This window comes from Typopeltis vanoorti, chromosome 1 (assembly GCF_054136105.1).
Source record: "Typopeltis vanoorti isolate ZY-2024b chromosome 1, IOZ_Tvanoo_1.0, whole genome shotgun sequence".
Taxonomy (NCBI): Eukaryota; Metazoa; Arthropoda; class Arachnida; order Uropygi; family Thelyphonidae; genus Typopeltis; species Typopeltis vanoorti.
This window is the reverse complement of record NC_143549.1, coordinates 8,282,194-8,301,805: the sequence shown is the minus strand read 5'-3', so window position 1 is coordinate 8,301,805 and position 19,612 is coordinate 8,282,194. Positions and strand designations below refer to the sequence as shown.

The 19,612-nt window shown below is 37.7% G+C and overlaps 1 protein-coding gene across 1 annotated transcript in view; it reads left to right on the top strand.

The window, feature by feature from the left end:
- The window catches only part of LOC150109765 (ras-related protein Ral-A-like), a 121,361-nt gene that overhangs the window by 78,691 nt on the left and 23,058 nt on the right, over nucleotides 1-19,612 (top strand). Inside the window, exon 4 of the mRNA XM_090408905.1 lies at nucleotides 2,195-2,369. Coding sequence (XP_090265031.1) covers nucleotides 2,195-2,369 — 175 coding nt within the window. The remainder of the gene's footprint in view (nucleotides 1-2,194; nucleotides 2,370-19,612) is intronic.

Below are 19,612 nucleotides of genomic sequence, written 5' to 3'. Positions count from 1 at the left end.
ATGTGTGGTAATAATCAATTCCATTAGGATTATAAAGAACAGGCAAGGAAGGTTGGTAAAGGTAGCAAAAGTGCTGTATGAGTGGCAGTTAGCTAATGAAGCTGGAGGGGGGAAAAAATCCTAGGGGATTCTTTCGATATGCAGCCAGCATTTAAAATAATAAAAAAAAAAATTTTAAATTATGGAAGAATGACATTGATATTGGAGAAAATAGTATATGAACAACTGCTGCAGAGGATATCATTCAGATATTTAATGTGCATTTCATAAAGGTCTTTCATTCTTGTGAATGTGACGTCATGAAGAGTTTAAGACCAGTGGATGGTGAGGTGGAGAGACTGACTGTAAGTGAGCAAAAGATATATGGGGAATTGAGCAAACTTGATGTTAATTAGGCTGTAGGACTTGAGTGGAAGGAGGGCAAGATTGTGCCACATCATAAGGGACGTGACAGAACTCAAGCATCAAATTATAGGCCTATCCATGTGTCAGTTGTTGTGGTTAAAGTGTTGGAGAGGCCTGTGAGAACTAGGATCTAGAATTGGGTTGACAATAGTGGTATCTTTGATGGACATAATGGATTTGCTAAAGGGAGGTAATGTTTTACTAATCTACTTATTACAATAAGGTGTCAGCAGCATTGGATGTGGGAGATGGATACACAGTAGTATACTTAAACTGCAAAAGCTTTTTTTAGATGCATGATAAGTTGATAGTCAAACTAGAGTAGATGGGTTTGATATTAAACTAATGCATGGGATTGGAGATTGGCTATCTAATAGGTATCAGCATGTTGTGTATGGGGAAAGCAGTATCTTGGAAGAGGAAAGTCACTAGTGATGTGCCTCAGTGAGTCTTTTTTAGGGCCATTGCTGTTTAACCTGTATGTTAATGATATTGGGGAAGATTTGGATGGGGATATTTAATTGTTTGCAGATGTTGCAAAGTTGTGACGAATTATGAGGAATTAAGCAGACCTTCTAACCTTAAAAGAAGACTTGAATGTTTAGTGAATGGGTAGGGGAGTGGGGATGCCAGTTCAGTGTTGTGAAATGTAAGGTTTTAGAATTTTGGGAAACAAAGATAGGATGTAGAATTTACACTTGCTGAAGATATATTCTTGGAGGTGGAGGAAATAAGAGATCTTAGACTGAAAGTGGATAATGATCCAAAATTTAGAGGACACATTGCCAAAATTGTGAGGACAATATGTTAAATTCTGAGTGATGCAGAGAACACTGACTTGTAAGGAGATTCTGGTTCCATTGTATAAGCCCTTGATTAGTCCACATATGGACTACTGTGCACAGATTTGATCACTTGATTTGCAAAAGGATGCGGAGATGTTGGAGAGGGTCCAGAGGCAATTGACCAGAATAGTTTGATCTCTGGAATGTTGAACATGAAGAAAGGTTGAAATAATGCAATTTGCAGAGTCTAGTAGATAGGAGGAAGAGTGGTGATATGATATACATGTACAGGTGTTGCTGTAGGATGAACGTTGAAGAGGGTTTTCATAAAATCGTGGGAGATCTGTGGAGAAAGAAATACTTTATAATGAGAGTGTGAACAAGGAAGTGAGAAGGTTTTTTTGCATGGCGATTGTGAATGATTGGAATGCATTGCCTGATAGTATTGTAAGATGTGATGAGCTGTGTGTATGACAAATTGGTCTCCTAGATGAGTCTTTGACTTCACAGATCTTATGATAATAATAGTAATAAGATTGTATATATATTTTTAAATGTGCCATAATATTATTAAACTATATTTTTCATTTTTATATATAGAAGTGTGAAGACTCAATTCACTTAATTATTGTTGAAGTTAAGATTAGGATTTTTGAGAACAGATAGCAAAAACCATCATAGCAGATTAAATATATCTAGGATCTTAATTGTGTTCATAGGTTTCAAGTAGGTTTTGTATAGAAATCTGATTCCTCACACTGTTTTTACAACAGGTGCAGTAGACAAGATTTAATAATTGAAAACTTATTCACAATGGTGCAGTCCACGACATGATTTAATAAATTCAACTTTTCACAAGTACTAAAGTTTTTCATGAGTTGCAAAAATAGAAATCTAATATTATCAGAAAAAAAGTTATTTTCAATATTAAAGTTTCTTGTTACAGTATTGTTTTTTCTTTTTTATGTTTTTATACAGTAAACAAGTTTAATTTGTATTCATAGGGAACAGATTCTTAGAGTGAAGGGAGATGATCGTGTGCCTTTCATATTAGTAGGCAATAAAGTAGACTTGGAAGAAAATCGCAAGGTATCTGTGGAAGAAGCACAAGGAAAAGCCAAAGAATGGGGTGTGGAATATGCAGAAGTATCAGCTAAAACGAATGTTAATGTTGATAAAGTAAGTCATAGATTTAGAATTGCTAGAAATATATCTTTTCTTGGAAAAAATTGGACAATAGATATTTACTAGCGTAAACCTACATAGGGATCAGAGAAATACCTTATTATAGTGCAAAGTTTGCTGTAGTGATAAGGAAAAGACCCTCCCCATTCTGAGATTTTGAATATCTAAGAAGGTATTAATATTCAGTTTAATACTTGATAGTCTTTATACTAGAGCATTTTGGATTCTTAATTTGCTTCTTTTTTTTCTCCCATGCAGTTTCAGTTGGTAGTGGATTTTAAACATGGAAGCATTGAATAGCTAAGAATAAGGATTGAATGATATTCTTTTGCCACCTTATAATTTCAGATTTAGTATATTCCGATTTAAAAAAAAAAAAAAAATCCTGTCCTATTCGACCACTACTTATTGAAGTAGGCAGTAAGTCAACTGTTACTATACTGTAGGGTGTCTGATGACATCCATCATGAGATAAAACATCTTTCACAACATTCATTGGATCTTCTACAACAGAATACTTAGTGAGAAGTTTAGTCAGTTGGCATTACCATCCCAAAACCAGGAAAAGATCTAACTCAAGCAACCAATTATGGACTTATTGCTTTGACTAGCTGTCTTTGTAAGATATTGGAAAAAATGGTAAATACCAGAATTTTCTGGTATTTAGAGAGCAGCAATCTTCTCTCAAACAGACGGCGTGTATGACTTTTGTAGACATCATTCACCCCTAGACCATTCGGTCCATTTTAGAAATGTATAAGATAGTCATTTCTAAAACAAGAACGTGTGTTCAAGTTTTGTTTTTTGATATTTAAAAAAAAAAAAAAAAGTGTATGACACAGCTTGGAGATGGAGGCGTAGTAATAAAATATATATGTAAGGTTATGCACTTTGGTGTGATTAAATATCCAATGCCATTATAGTAGTGGGATTATGTTATAAGAAACTGATCAGGCTGGGGATTTTGGAGTTTTAGTAGACAGTAAGTTGAAGTTCAAGAATCATATAGCAAAGATTGTAAATACAACTTGGAAAATAATTGCAGTGCTGAAATGAATCTTGACATGTAAAAAAAGTCATTTTGCCTCTTTACAAATCCTTGATAATACCTCACTTAGATTGCTGCGTGCAGGTCTGGTCTCCTGGTTTCTGATGCAATTCTGATATAGTGAATAGAGTGTAAAGGAGTGTCAAAAATTATCAGGATTGTGGAATACTGATTATGAAGACAGATTGCATAATTTGTAGGCTGAAGATAGTAGCAAAGAGAAGAAAGAAGGGCAATATGATTGAGACTTACAAACTTCTGAAAGGGTCGTACAGGATTTCAGTTGATGGAATTTTTCATTTTATGGAGGCTGGGGAAAAGACAAGAGGAAGCCAAGAATGAATGCCACTAAGAAGGGGGTGAGATCTAGATTTTTCTCTGTGGTGCATAACTGGATTGCCATTGGATGTTTCTGTGTGTGCAAGCAGTGTGAATGAATACATGAACAGTATGACAGCTGGTGCGAATAGTATTGGCCTCCCTCGATGAGTTCCTGAATTCCTGGAGATCTCTTGTAATAATAATCTAAATTTCAGGAGTCTCTTCCTGGTTTGATCAAAAACTTGTTCTCAAGCCATACCTTCTAAGCAGGAAGCACATTATCCTGGCCATTTTTCCAGGAAGAGGGTTTCCATAAGGCTATCTTATGCATGACACTCTTCGCTGTCAGAGTGAATCCAATACTGAAAAACTTACTTCCCAAAATTTTACCATGTATCCCCAGGGAGTATGCATACACCATGTTGAGAACCCCTACTCTAGAAGAATATGTGGAAAAATATATTTTTCTCCTGTAAGAAGTAAGAATATAAATATCATACATGTGGCAAAAATCTGGAGGCTGTTGCAACACTTGGAAGTGGGAAAAAATTGTAATCAGATGATAAATTAGATTGATTAGCATCATCCTTAGTAGCAGCTGCTGTATATGTGTTGCTCAGATAAGTCATTATTTTTTAATCGATATTAGCGATATTGTTACATATATAATTAGTATTTAGTTTATTTTTGGCTGTTGTTAAGTGGTGTTGTTTAGTCAACTATTATTACACGATATACTTTCAGAAACATTTTTCATTATGGTACCGATGCATATGAGAAAATGGCGACCAAGACATTGATGTTGACTGATATTCAACGTGTGTGAATTAGTGTAATGTAGCATGTGTTTAATGTATTCCTTGCCAAGAATAAATGGTTTGTGGTATGAGAGCGAGGAGGGTGAAAATATTTTTTGGAAATATCGTGTTGGGAGCAAAAGAATGAAGTGACTGATATTATTATTACCGCCCTTCACCCGCTCATGACACCGCAAGATCAGGAACAAAAAAAAGCCTCGTGTGTGTGTGTGGGGGGGTGCTTGACCCTTATATTTTGCCTTGGTTCCTGACGATTCTTGCACTCCGTGATGTCCACCTAGCGCTTTCATGTAGGTCGATGTCACAGCGTCCAGCTTTCTTCACTATGTTTTCGTGCACTGTCGGCACGCGAATGCCCGGGGTCAAACTGTTCCCCTCGCGCTACTGCTACCTGACCTTTGGACTTACATCCCCCTTACAATTTGTGCAAGTCATTCTATAACTTAGAGTACTTATTGCTCAAAAAAAATTTTTACACTTCCACTATTATTTATAATAACTAGTAAGTGATCCCTTGTTGAAATATTATATAAATAACTATTTGTTTTCTTTTAATTTGAAATATTTGATATATCTACAAAGCAGTATTTTAATACCTAGAGACAAGCATGTTATAATGTTTCTTATTGTGTGTTTGCTCTGTTATACAATGATAAGATGAAATATTTTATGTTCCAACTTACATGGTATAACAGTGGATACATAGTCTTTGCACCACCCTTGTGCAATGGGATTACAATTCATTCTTTCCACTACTGTGGAATCTTCCCTGTTCTAAGACTCATATAATATAGCCTGGTTAAAGGAATAGCAAGTTCAGCTGAATGCTCTTTTAGCATCCATCCCTATTGCTGAATTCTTATTTAGTTTGTATAATAGCTGTAATACTCGTACATTTGAGTTTCTTCATCCATTGAAGTGATAGCAGTGAACTCAATGTTGCATACACCAGGTTGATAGCTTTTAACAAATTGGGCACTCATTAGTTGAACAATCTGCATCTGTCACCTATACACCATCTGCATTCATTAGAGTTGTTCTTTCACATTCTTTCTTTTACTTGCAGCATATTGATAGAATTCTTTGGAGTTATCTTTAGCTTGCCAAGCCAGTTTCTTTTCATAATACTCAAACTTAGCTTTCCATATAATAGTTGACTCTTCTGGCCTATATTATGGATACAAGGCAGAATTGTCAAAGTGATGTGAAGAATGTGGTGGAAACAGTGAATAATAGTGTGCAAAATAAGAATGAGAGGTTGAAGGAAGTGGTTGAAAGTGGATGACAAGATCTAGCAAGAAATAAATTGTATGTGTACAGACTCCTTCATAGAGAAAAAACATGAGTTTAAGCAACTGGAGAAACAATTAACATGTGGTAGAGGACAGAGGATGAAAGAAAGAGGGAATGGGAAAAGCATAAAGCTGGGAGAAACGAGGTTAGTGTTCTATAGGAATTTGATAATAGGTATACTTAAATGAAAAATGATAAATGCATTTTTTCTAGCATTAAGATAAAGGATGTTAATAAAGCTTTAAGTTTTCAGTAAGAAAGAGTGAAAAAATTTTTTTTTCAGGCACAAATGATTTGAAAGGTGAGAAATATGTAAAGATAGAAGATATTAAAGAATTGTTAGAAGTAGCAAAAATGAAGAGTAAGAAAGTAAAGATTGTGTCCGCTTTCTTGGTATAATAGGATAGAATTGAGAAGAGCCGTGATTGTCAATGAGAAGATTGTGGAAGAAGAATGGTGTGGAGTGAATTTGATGGACATAAGGACCTTATGTGCCTGATGGACTGCACTTTAAATCGTTTGGAATTAGGTGCTTGGAGATTGTTCAGTGTGAGTTTGGAAGTTCAAAACCAGGGAAACTAGAGATATTAGTAGCGGAGTAATCAAGCATGTGTCTCGCCATCCCTGGGATAGGTAAGTATGAGTGTAGAAATGATTATGAAGCGCTGAGTGCAGTTTCAGAGGTATCAAATCTGAATGAGCAGGTAATGATGTTATGTAAATGCAACTGTGGTCCCAAAGGGATGTTGAAATGAAAGTACAAGAATGCTCAAAATATCAGAAATAGAGGAGACGAGTTTATAGCATTGGTCAGCTCTACTTGACCAAAAATCATTAGCATCAGTGAGTGAGACCTGATGACCTTTATGAATAATGTAGCTACAGGGATAGAATGTAATGAATATTGTATTTTCAGAGAAGATAGAAGAAATAGGACAGAAGGAGGGGTATTATTAATGAAAGCTGAAGAACTTGAACCAACAAAAATAGAAGTGAAGGAAGATTGCAGATCTGATGGAAATGGTTCATTTGAGACTGTGTAATGTGAGATAGAGGCCAATAGGACAAAATATATCATTGGTTGCTGCTGTAGACCTGGGGATCCAGAAGAAAATATGGAAAACATTTATCAACAGATTAGCACAATTAGTGCAGCCCAAGCAGTTATCACGAGACTTCAACTATGGTTATATAGATTGGAAGGAGGAAACAATACATGGTGAAATTGAATTTATACAGTTACTAAGGGATAATTACCTGAAACAGTATGTGATGGAGGGGACCAGGGGTTTGTGAGTGTTAGATCTGGTAAAAGTTAGAAGAGCTATCTATAACTGCAGTAGCGACTCTACCTCTGATTGGGGAAAGTGACTAATGCAGTCTTGTCCTGTGGAAATTTTAGTCAAAGGGTTTATGCGAAACTACAAAGCTAGCATTTATGACAAACTTAGGAGGCAACTTGGAGCATGCCATGATATAAGAAACTACATGGAATGAATGTCATTAGTGCATGGGATGTGGTCAAGGATTGTTTGAGCGAGGCAGTATCAGAGTGCATATCTAGGGTCAAGAGAATAAACCAAGTAGGAGTTGATGTTGAAAGTTTATTTTTCACTTGGTCAGACTATAATAAATTTAGTTTAATCCTTTATCCAAGTGTGTGCAAATAAAGTTTGCGCCTGAAAGTATCTTCAGGACTGGGGTAAAGTGGCACAACACCGGGCGACTCCTTGCAAAGGTGGAGCAAGCTACCAACACTCCTATCTCAGTATCTCCCATAATGCAAAACACATCTCCTTGTGGATATGTATAATGTTATGAATTAAGGAAAAGGCCACTACCCAGACTAGTTTCGACCTTTATTGAGGTCTCTTCAGTGGGAGCCAGGCCCAAGTGGAGATACCAAGGCAGAAGCATTAGCAAGGTTATCTCCTCCTATAGGAGCTGCCAAATGGTGTGCCACCTTTTTTTTAAATTACTCTGGATTTAGAGAAAGATGTTGAAAGTAAACTAACTTTATTATAGTCTGACCAAGGTGAAAAATAAACTTTTAACATCTTTCTCTAAATCCAGAGTAATTTAATAAAAAGGTGGCACACTGTTTGGCAACTCCTATAGGTAGAGATGACCTTGCTAATGCTTTTGCCTTGGAATCTCCACTTGGGCCTGGCTCCCACTAAAGAGACCTCAATAACAACCGAAACTAGTCTGGGTAGTGGCCCTTCCCTTAATGCATAACATTAGACATATCCGCAAGGAGATGCATTTTCCATTATAGGAGATACTGAGACAGGAGTGTTGGTAGCTTGCTCCACCTTTGCAACGAGTTGCCCTGGTGTTGTACCACATTACCCCAGTCCTGAAGATACTTTCAGGCACAAATTTTGTTTGCACACACTTGGATAAAGGATTAAACTAAATTTATTACAAGTAGGAGTTAAGTGGATGACTAGCAATATAAATATGAACCTTGTTCATAATCCTTTTGCAAAAGCATTGTGAAAGGAATATGAACAAGGTGATCAGCATGCCCATGAGCAGTATATAAAGCATAAGGAAGAAAGGTAACTAGTATGGTAAGGAAGACTAAATCAGATTTCGGGAGAAAATTAGCTAAGCAGGCAAAAGTAAATCCAAAAGAGTTTTATTGCTACATCGTAAGTAAGAGAAAAAATGATTATGGAAAGATAACTTTACTCATGGTGTGCTTAAGGGTCAAAGCTGCATAACTGAGAGGAGACCTCCACATAGCCTTTAAAGGAATGCAGAGAACTGACCAGGGCTTCTGACCTAATGTCCAATCCTCACCTTCTCGTGGTGCACCCTGTTGGGTATCTACCTGAATATTGAACGAATGAGGATGGGCCGGCAATTTGGAATTTAGTCGACCAAATTGTATTCTTATTGGCTTAACCCAAAATACAAAATGATGGTACAACATGACAGAATTTCATGCCATCTGGGGTGTCGCCCAGTTAAACAAGGCCCCCTTTGTTTTCGCCAGGGAACGAGGGCAAATAGCGAAAAGTAAACTACTGAAACAAATCCGAAAACACACCCCAATTCAACATCATCAGTGTAAAAGATTGCTACTATCAACATAAGAAGCCTGAATGGCAAAGAAATGGAGCTAGCTGAGGAATTAGATAAGTACTAGATCGACATAATAGGGGTGACTGAAACAAAAAAGACAAAAACTGGTGAGATCTTTTGGAGCAATAAATAAAAAATCTTATACTCAGGCAATGACAATCAAGGAAAAGGAGTAGTCATAGTATTCAACACAAAATACAAGGCTAATCTTCTTGAATGGAAAGCAGTCTCAAGTAGAGTGATGTGGGCAAATATGAGAATGAGGAACTGGACAATGAGACTTATTTGTGCCTATGGTCCCACAGAAGGTTCTACTAATGTAGAAGTGGAGGAATTTTTTGAGGCTTTAGAGCAGGGGATGCCAAACTTCTTTGACCGTCGACCCCTTCAAGAGTTTCTTGACTTTTTATCGACCCCCCTCTATTTTACTATTACATAGTTATAATAGGACAAGCAAAAAAGACACCTATGTGAGTTTTTAGATTGTTTATTTTATAGTTACAGTGTTTATTGTATGTATAATATAGTATATATTATTATATTGGCTTAACGTCAAAGGGATGTGTTTTTGACTTCTTAACATTACATATTTGATAAGAGGGATAAATAATATATAAAAGTTAATTTAGATAACAAAATTACAATAATACATCTTCCTTTTATATATATATATATATATATATATATATATATGAAAATAAGACTTTTATTAACTTAGTATACAATTTACTAACGTCAGTGTGAAGGGTGTACTTCGTGACTCTTGACAAGATTAGTAATGTTGGGTTCAAAATAAGTGATGTTTGCTCCCTGGTGCAGGACACCAGAGTGTACAGAAGATTTGAAATTGGAAGTGATCACTATTTAGTCTTCAGTAGGATAAAATTGAATTTCATATTGAAAAGAATAACATGTAAGAAAGTTTTTTAAAGCGAATGAAAGTTGAGCAGCTCTCATATGCTCAACTTTTATTCTAGTAGACTAAAATACACAAAGATTATTGAAGAAAGTTTGAGAACAGGAACCAAACCTTGGAGATTCAGTGGCAAGCCTTGACAAAAACCCTGATTGATTCAGCCAGAGGCATATGTTAAGGTTATCTGCAAGGATAGAAAAATCAGAACTCCATGGTAGACACAGGAAGTTAAAGAGGCAGTGAAGGAAAAGAAGAAAGCATATCAAAAGTTCCTGGCAAATAAGTCAGCTTTTGCTCTTAGAAAATACAGAGACAAATGTAAGAAAGTGAAACACTGTGTAAAAATAGCTAAAGAAAAGTCATGGGTGGACTTTGACAAGAACATAGAAAATAAATATCAAGAAGGTGGTAAGATATTCTGGAGGTTGTTGAAGATGCGCAGAAATGGAGGAAAGAGTGTTATAAAAGTGATTAGGGATGATAAAGGTGACATGCAAACGGGAGAAAATGATATCCTTGACGTATGGAGTAATTAATTCGAAAAATTGTTAAATAAAACAAGCAGTGATAGCAGTGTTAAAAAAAAAAAAAAAAAAAAAAAAAAAAAAAAAAAAAAAAACACTTACTAGGCATTTAGTCAGGAATACATATCCATACTTGAAGTAGAAAAAGCCATCAAAGGCTTGAAATGTGGAAAGGCAGCAGGAGTAGATGATATTCAACCAGAAATGCTTAAGTATGGTGGTATAAAAGTCTTACAGTGGCTGCACTGCATATTTCAGAAGGTGTGGACAGAGGGACGAATTTCTGATGATGGAGTAGAGCTCTAATAGTATCCATATATAAAAAGGGAAATAAAACTGAATGTGAGAATTATAGAGGTATTTCCCTACTGAGTGTTCCTGGTAACAGTTGAGAAGAATTGTGGAAGAAAAGCTTGGGGAAGAACAAACTGGATTCAGGCCAAATAGAGGCTGTCAGGATCAGATCTTCACTTTACGACAAATAGTTGAGAAATCATGGGAATATAACAAAGATCTGTATTTAAGTTTTGTAGATCTGGAAAAGGCATATGAGCTGGCCTGGCTGGCAGAGCGGTTAGCGTACTGCTCTCCAGCCAAAAGACTGCGGGTTTGAATCCCGCTGTAGGCACGGATGTTTGAGATTGTGAAAATAATAGTGGTGGTGATAGGTAGTAGATGCCGTTGGTGTAGTGAGTGGTCTCCACCACTCACTACACCTCGATGAGTCTTTGGACTCCCTGGAGGAGTTAAATAATAATAATATGACAAGGTGCCAAGAGAGAAGCTATTCAAAATGCTACAGTTATATGATGTAAATGGGGCATTATGTCAAGCAATACTTAGTCTTTATTTGAGTTGTGAGTCAGCAGTTAGAATTGAAGGAAGTACAGGAAGATGGTTTAATGTTAAATCTGGTGTCAGACAAGGGTGTACATTATCCCCTCTGTTATTTATTATCTATATGGATCACATTATGAAGGAAAACGGTATTAAACCTGATATCAAAATTGGAGATGTTAATGTCAGCTCTTTGCTTTATGCGGAAGATGTTATACTTCTAAATTGATTTTAAAGAATGCAGATGGTAGGGAGGTAACTGAATCAGTTGATATAGTTGAGTTACTGAGTGAGCACTTTGCAAGTATATATCATCCAGGTGGTGACATTGCAGAAACGAATAAACCAGTAGATTATACGGGAATTGTGGTGAATGAAGTGGAGGTGAATAGGTTATTGCATAACCTCAATGTCAATACATCCGTGGGATTGGATGGTATTCAAGCTTGTGTCGTATGAGAAGCAGCTAAAGAATTGTCAGTAACCTTGACCATTTTGTTTAATTTGAGTCTCGGGTCTGGGTTAGTCCCAAGGGGGTGGAAAGAGGGGAAAATAGTTCCACTGCATAAAGGTGGTTCCAAGACTGCTGTTGTAAATTACCGACCGATTAGCATATCGGGAATCATTGTCAAGGTCTTAGAGAAATTAGTCAAGAAAAGAATACAGGATTGGATAGATGAAAATGGAATATTCTATGGGGTACAACATGGTTTTGTGAAGGGTAGATCATGCGTCAGTAACTTACTCACATTTTATAACACAGTGACGGCTGAACTGGATAGGGGTAATGGGTTTACAGTGATACTACTGGACCTTGCCAAGGCCTTTGACAGGATACCACATGGAATCCTAATCAGTAAACTAGAGCAGATGGGGATAGATATAGGGTTGGTGAGATGGATAGGAGGGTGGTTGAAGGAGAGATACCAGAGAGTAGTTTATGCAGGATTGGAGTCTAAAAGACGGCTTGTGACTAGTGGAGTGCCGCAGGGCTCTGTTCTTGGACCACTGCTTTTCAATTTGTTCATCAATGACATAGGAAAGGATTTGAGAGGAAGTGTTCACTTGTTTGCTGATGATGCAAAGTTGGGTAGAGCAGTTCTGAGTGCACAGGATAATTTGGATAGTTTGGAGGACTGGGCTAGGAAAAATGGATGTCAATTTAATTTGGCAAAGTGTAAGGTTATGCACTTTGGGGTGAAAAGAATAGCATCAGTATATCGCATTGGTGGAACTGTACTCTAGGAGATTGATGAGGCCAGGGATTTGGGAGTGTTGGTGGATAGGGAATTGAAGTTTAGGGGGTACATTGCAAAAGTGACTAAATCAGCTCATCAAATCACTTGGCTTCTGAAAAATACTTTAACATGCAGAGACAAACAAGTTGTTGTTTCTCTGTATCGAGCCTTGATAAGACCCCATCTGGACTACTGTGCCCAGTTATGGGCACCAGGGTTTCTTCGTGATGGGGAGGAAGTGGAGAGGATCCAGAGACGAGTGACCAAGATGATAGAAGGTCTGTGGATTGAACCTTGTGAGAATAGGTTGAAGATTTGTGGGTTGCAGAGATTGGACGATAGGCAAAGGAGGGGTGATATAATTGAGACATTCAAATTACTGAAGGGTTTCTATAAGATTGATCCAGAAGATATTTTTGAAAATATGACTGGTAGTGGGAGGACTAGGGGCTATGCATGGAAGCTAGGCAAAAGCGTGGCTGAAAAGGAAGTTAGACCTAGGTTTTTTACTTGGAGAGTGGTGAATGAGTGGAATAAGCTTCCACAGTCTGTTGTGGGTGCTGTGACCGTGAATGAGTTCAAGGCAAGGTATGATAGAGACTGTGTCAATGTCGAATAATTGTTCTTGACGTGATGTTAGGGCCTCCCTCGATGAGGCTGTCGACTCCTTGGAGTTGCCCGGAACAACAATAATAATAATAAATAAATCCGCTACAAGTCTGAAAGATTCTCTGACTAAATTGAATAATTGTTGTAATAGATATGGTATGAAGGTCAGCAATAACAAGACAAATACAATGAAAATAGGCATAAGCATTTAAAATAACAACTGCATTGTGAATGGAGAACCTGTGAAACAAGTAAAACTTTTCAGCTACTTGGGCATGATTTTTAGTGAAGATGGTAAATTAAATATGGAAATAGACAACAGAATCAACAAAGCTGGCATGGTAGGAAGTCAATTGAATAAATTCATATGGAATAAGAGAGAAATTAGTTGCAACACTAAATTAGCTGTATACAAGACAGTGTTCAAATTGGTTTTTACTTATAGATCTGAGAGCTGGGTCAGAAGTAAAACACTGGAGCAAAGACTGGAGACTGCAGATATGAGAGTCCTGAGAAAGATTAGGGGCACAAACAGATGGCATCAATGGCAATATCATTTTAAAAATGAGGATATTAGGAAAGAACTTACCTTGTCAGCATCCAAGAATGCGTTAGCAGAGCTAATCTCAGATGATATGGTCACTTAAACAGAATGGGTGAGGAAAAATTACCAAAATAAGTGTTCTCTGCCAGGTTGGCAGGAAAACGACCCAGAAGAAGACCAAGATATAGATGGATTGATACAGTAAAAAGTGCCTTAGAAGATAGAAATATAACATCTGAGAATGATAACTAATAATTAAGGAATTGACAGAACATTTTCCTGAAGTCCTGATGGTGCCCCCTGGCGGTTAAAAATAAAATTCATTCCTGAATTTTATTTTTAACCAACTTTTCCAATACTTTAACTGCCACTACAGCAATACTAATTGGCCTGTAATTTGCTATTTTATCTTGGAGCCACCTTTATGTAATGGAACTATCTTGCCCTCTTTTCACTTCCTTCAACCTCGAAAGAGTTGACACTTAAGATTAAACAACTTTTTTCAGAGGCACTTCCAGTTCGTTTGCACATTCTCATAGCACATGAGTAGACATACTGTCCATGCCCACTGCTATATTCACACTGATATTTTTCAATATATTGAGTAGTACCTTCAGTTCACCTACCTCAAAGCTCATATCAGTCTGTTACCTCGTAACTTCAAAAATCACCACATGGATGATATACCTTTACAAAGTCATCACTTAGTAACTGAACTATTTTTTTATGCTTCCATCACTCTCCTACCATCAGCAATGAGTAAAGTTCATCATCAAATTCATGATAAGTACTACATAACAAATTTACATCATTACTAACTTCCTATAAACAATTTTCCTCCAAATCAATCTGTTACATATCAAGACTCCAACATTCTCAGATCTTAATTCTTGTACAGAGGCTTATATGCTGGTTAAACATGATAACTAATAATTAAGGAATTGACAGCGTACACTAGAAATATAAATTAAATAAACTTTAATATATACTTTCCGATATTTCGGCAAATGTCACGTTGCCATCTTCTTGGGAACTTAATACAAAGACACGTACACACAAGTACTACATAACAGCAAATGAGAACCGAAGCTAGGAAGCTAACGTTTTCCTAAAGTCCTGATGGTGCCCCCTGGTGGGCTATATTGGTAGTTCTTGGCCTTTGGGCTGAAGTTCTTCTGATAAATGTTTCCCAAATTTGGGGCAGTCTCATGCATACAAATTTGTTGAGGTTTGGCATGTTCCTAAGGGCTGAGGCTGATTCCATGAATAGTCTTTTCTATTTGAACTTGCTGCGGTGTATTACTGTGGCTTTCTTCCATCTTATTCTGTGGCGAGTATCCAGAGCATGGTCTGCAAGCCCAGAGTGGTTGTACTGGTGAAATCGGATGTAATCCTTGGGTTCTGAGATTCTGATATTTGCTGTCCTGCCTGTTTGGCCAAAGTAGGACAATTTACAGCTGCAAGGGACCTGGTATACACCAGGTAGGTCTAGGGGAAGTGGTTGGTCTTTAGTGGAGTAGATAAGGGATGCCAATTTTCTGTGTGGTCTGTAACAAGTGGTCAAGTCGTGTTTTTTTAAGATTTTGTTGATTTTTTCCGAGGTGCCTTGGCAAAACCTTTTCTAGGGCTAAAATAGCTCTGTTTATGTCGGCTATGTCTTTGTATTAAGTTCCCAAGAAGATGGCAACGTGACGTTTGCCGAAATATCGGAAAGTATATATTAAAGTTTATTTAATTTATATTTCTAGTGTATGCTGTCAATTCCTTAATTATTAGTTATCATGTTTAACCAGCGTATAAGCCTCTCTATAAGAATTATGATCATCCACGGAGATTCCTTCGCATGCAAGGCCCGCCATTACGGAAAACTGAAGCTAAAGTTATCCAGACAACTTAACCGTCTGGCATTCCTAAAACGCTGCCGGGATAATCGAGTTATCCCTAACTGTGTAAAATTTAAACACCGCTTCGTCTCACAGAAAGCTCTCCGTATCTACAACCGGGTGAGCCAGGCTTTACTTCGGGAGCAAATTACAGCTACACGCGGTTCCCAAGCCGACATAAACAGAGCTATTTAATGCTAGAAAATGAGCTTTCACATACGTGATGTTAGATATCTTGCAAGATGAATTAAATAAATTGGCAGTGTGGGCAAAATACGATGGTTGTCAATTCAGTGTTATAAAATGTAAGGTAATGCACTTCAGAGATGAAAAAATTGCACACTCATCATATTGATGGTACTAGTTTACAGGAAATTGACACTAGGGAGATGGGGGTGATGGTGGATAGAGATTTCTAATATAGAGGACATGTTGCAGGAGTTGGCAGAATAGCTGAGAGGATTACTTGGATGCTGAACACATTGACAAATAAAGATAGGGAGGTTATCCCTCTTTTTATAACCTCCCTAAAGATAGGAATGTTATCCCTATCCCATGTCTGTGGAGTGTTCCTATGAGGACAAGTTGCGGATGTGTAGGTTGCAGAGTTTATAGAGGAGAGGAATATGATAGAAACTTATAAGTTAAAGAGATACTATAAGATTGACACAGAAGAAATTTTCCAGTACAAGGGAAGTAGTTGGGGAAAAAAGGGATCACACTTGGAAGCTGTCTAAGAGTGGGGTTAGTAAGGACATGTGGATTAGGTTCTTTTCTTGGAGAGTATTGAATGAGTGGAATGGATTGCCAGAGGTGGTTGTGAGCACCCCAACAGTGAATAGGTTTAAGGAGATGTATGATAGGTATTGTGTTAATAGGTACTGAATCTCCCACGATCAACCTCTTGACTTCATTGAGTGTCCATATAAATAATAATAAAAATAAAGAAATAAAAAATCTGAATATCAGGAGTAATTACTTTGAAACAAGTAGTCAAGAATAGTGGTAGAAAATATTTAAGAGAAATGCGTTTGGGAGTGCATATTATGCATCTAACTGGATCAGTACTTCAGCTATCAAAAGCTTGAAATGTGAAGACAGTTGGAGTAGATGATAAACTAGAAATGCTGAAGTATGAAAGTTTTACAGGGGCTTCACTGCATAATTTTAAAAGGTCTGGTGAAATGGTCGAATTTCAGATTGGAAAGGAGCTCTCATAGTTCCCATGTATAAAAAGAGAATTAAAACTGTGAGAATTAGAGAAATTTCTCTACTAAGTGTTATAAGTAAGATTTATGCAAGCGTAAATCTTATGTAGAGGCTAAAATATTGTGAAAGAAAAATTTGTAGAACAATCTGGATTCAGAACTCTTTATTCAAGCTGAATGCAGAGTTGTCAATCAAATTTTCAATTTATGAAAAATACCTTGGAGATTTAGTTGCAATTCCTGATTGATTCAACCAGAGAGGCATGTGGTGATGATCTGTGTAAGAATAGAAAACTCACAACTCATTGGTGGACTCAGAAAGTTAGATGTAGTTGAGAAAAAGAAGAAAGCATATTATTATTACCCCAAGACCTCATGGAGTCAAAGACTCATCTGGGAGGTCCTTTTATCACACACACACACACACACACACACACACACAGCTCATTGTACCGTGTCTTAAACACACTCAAACTCGTAAGCTTTTTTCAAAAGCCTCCAGAATATTTTCTATGTTCTCACCGAAGTCTTTCAGTGACTTGTTTAGCTAGCTTTGCACAGTGTTTTGCTTTCTTACATTTTTCTTTGTATTCTACAAGAGTTCAAGTTGACTTACTTGTCATGAGCTTTTAATATTTAGGTTAAACAAGGTAAGTGTGAGATGGATGAATAAAGAGATTAAGCATGCGTTACAGAGAAAAAGAGCATTATGGAGGCAGCATAAGAGAAGTGGAAATAACCAATTCCATGAGGTTTACAAAGACCAGGCAAGAAGGGTGACTTGGTTGGTTGAGGGTGGCTAAAGTGAGGTATGAACAGCAGTTAGCTAATGAAGCCAAAAAGAATCCTAAGGAGTTCTTTTGATATGTAGCCAGCAAAAGAAAGAATGATTATGGAAGGATGATATTGATTGGAGAAAATGGTATAAAGACAGCTGTTGAGGAATGTGTGGTGGAGATGAGCAGTTATGATGCAGCAGCTTAATGAGCAGTTCATAAAGGTCTTTCAATCTTGTAAATCTTGTGTCGAAAGCCTCGAGCAGCACATCAATGCTTTAAATGAAACTTTTACCTCCAAAATACGTGCAGTCGAAGCTAAGCTAGAACAAATTAAAATCCAGCGCAACTCAAGCTCCACTCTGCCAGCGAATGAACTTTGCGATCTAATCGCATCAATGGTAAACAACTTGATGGAGGCTAAACACAAAAAACTCAACGCCATCATTTTGAATTTCCCGATGGAAAATCATTACAAGAGGACATCAACAAACTAGCTGAAGAATGCAACATCGATCCTAAGAATATTGTCAGGTGCCATCGTTTCTGATGTATAAATAAAAGGAAAGATGGTATGAACTTTCCGCACCTAGTAAAAGTGACTTGCGATACACCGACAAGCACATCAAAAATAATAACAGCGATCAACAATAAGTTCAAAGACACCTGTCCCCAATTGTGCATACATGCACAACCAGACATGTCATTTGCACAAAGGGAACAAAGACGCCAGCTTCGAAGACAACTCGAAGAAAAACGTCAAAATGGTAATAACAGTTGGACCATCGACTACAGACAAGATAAACTGTTAAAAATACCAAGTGTTAAAAATACACTAGCAGCCACCATGGAGACCAGCATGCAGGCACTGCATAGGAAATGTGCAAGACCCATGCGGTCCAACATACGACTCGCAAAACCCTACACATCCACTTCACCAACATCCATGACCTAAACTCCAACCTGAATAGTGTCCACTACCACCTACAGTCTACCAACCCCACCTACTCTTCCTGGCAGAAACGCAAATCTCGCCGCCCCCAGCACCACTTATCTCAACCTTCCAAACTACACACTCTTCGACTTTCGTCCCAAAAGTGGTGTCTGCGCATACATCTGCTCTGACATACCTTGCCAGAGAGCACCCAACTTCGACCTCCTTTGGTTGAAAATATCCCTTTCTCACTCAGTCCAATTCATCTGCTGTCTCTATCGCTCCCTCAACACACAACCAACTACCCTGAGCTCTTTAATTTTCTCTCCCTAAAAATCGACTTTCTCCAATCCCACTTTCCCAACAGTGAAATCATCCTCCTAGGAGATTTTAATGCCCGCAACACTAGCTGGTTTTCCTCCTCCAGTTGTACAGATCTTGCAGACAGAGATACTGAAACATTTGCCATCACCAACGACCTTACACAACTTGTTCAGATGCCAACCAGAATACCAGATAACCCAAATCACTCCCCAAACAAAACCAAATCTTTTCCTCACCAATGATCTCTCCAAATACACAGTGAAAATAGTGAGCCCCCTGGGCAATTCTCACCATAACCTAGTGCTTATCTCCTCCCCCATGCAACAACGTTTACACAGACACTCCCATACAAGAATAGTTTGGCACTATAACAGTGCCAAGTGAGACAGCCTCTGCAACTTCTATGCCGCATTTCCATGGTTGGACTATTGCTTCCGGCCTTCCAACCCAAACATGTGCACTGAGCTTATTACCAAAGTAATCCTCAACACCATGAATACGTACATTCCAAACAGCACACTCTGAACTGCCATTCCCTAACGAAACCCTGGTTCTCCAGAAGATGTGCCAAAGCTGTAGAGATGAAACGCCAGAAATACCACAACTGGCTGAAATCAAGAACCCCATCTTCCTTCAAAGCTTACACCAAAGCCTGTAATAGATGCAAAAAAACAATCATTGCTTCCAAAACAGAGTTTGGAAGCATTGAAGAATGCCGTTTGCTGTTCAAACAGCAGCCGAGTCTTTTGGTCTCTCGCCAAAGCAATTGGCCTTAACTTCTGTCCAACACTACTCCCACCCCTATCGCACCCCGATGGCTCTACTGCATCATCACCCACAGAAAAAGCCAATCTTCTGGCCTCATACTTTG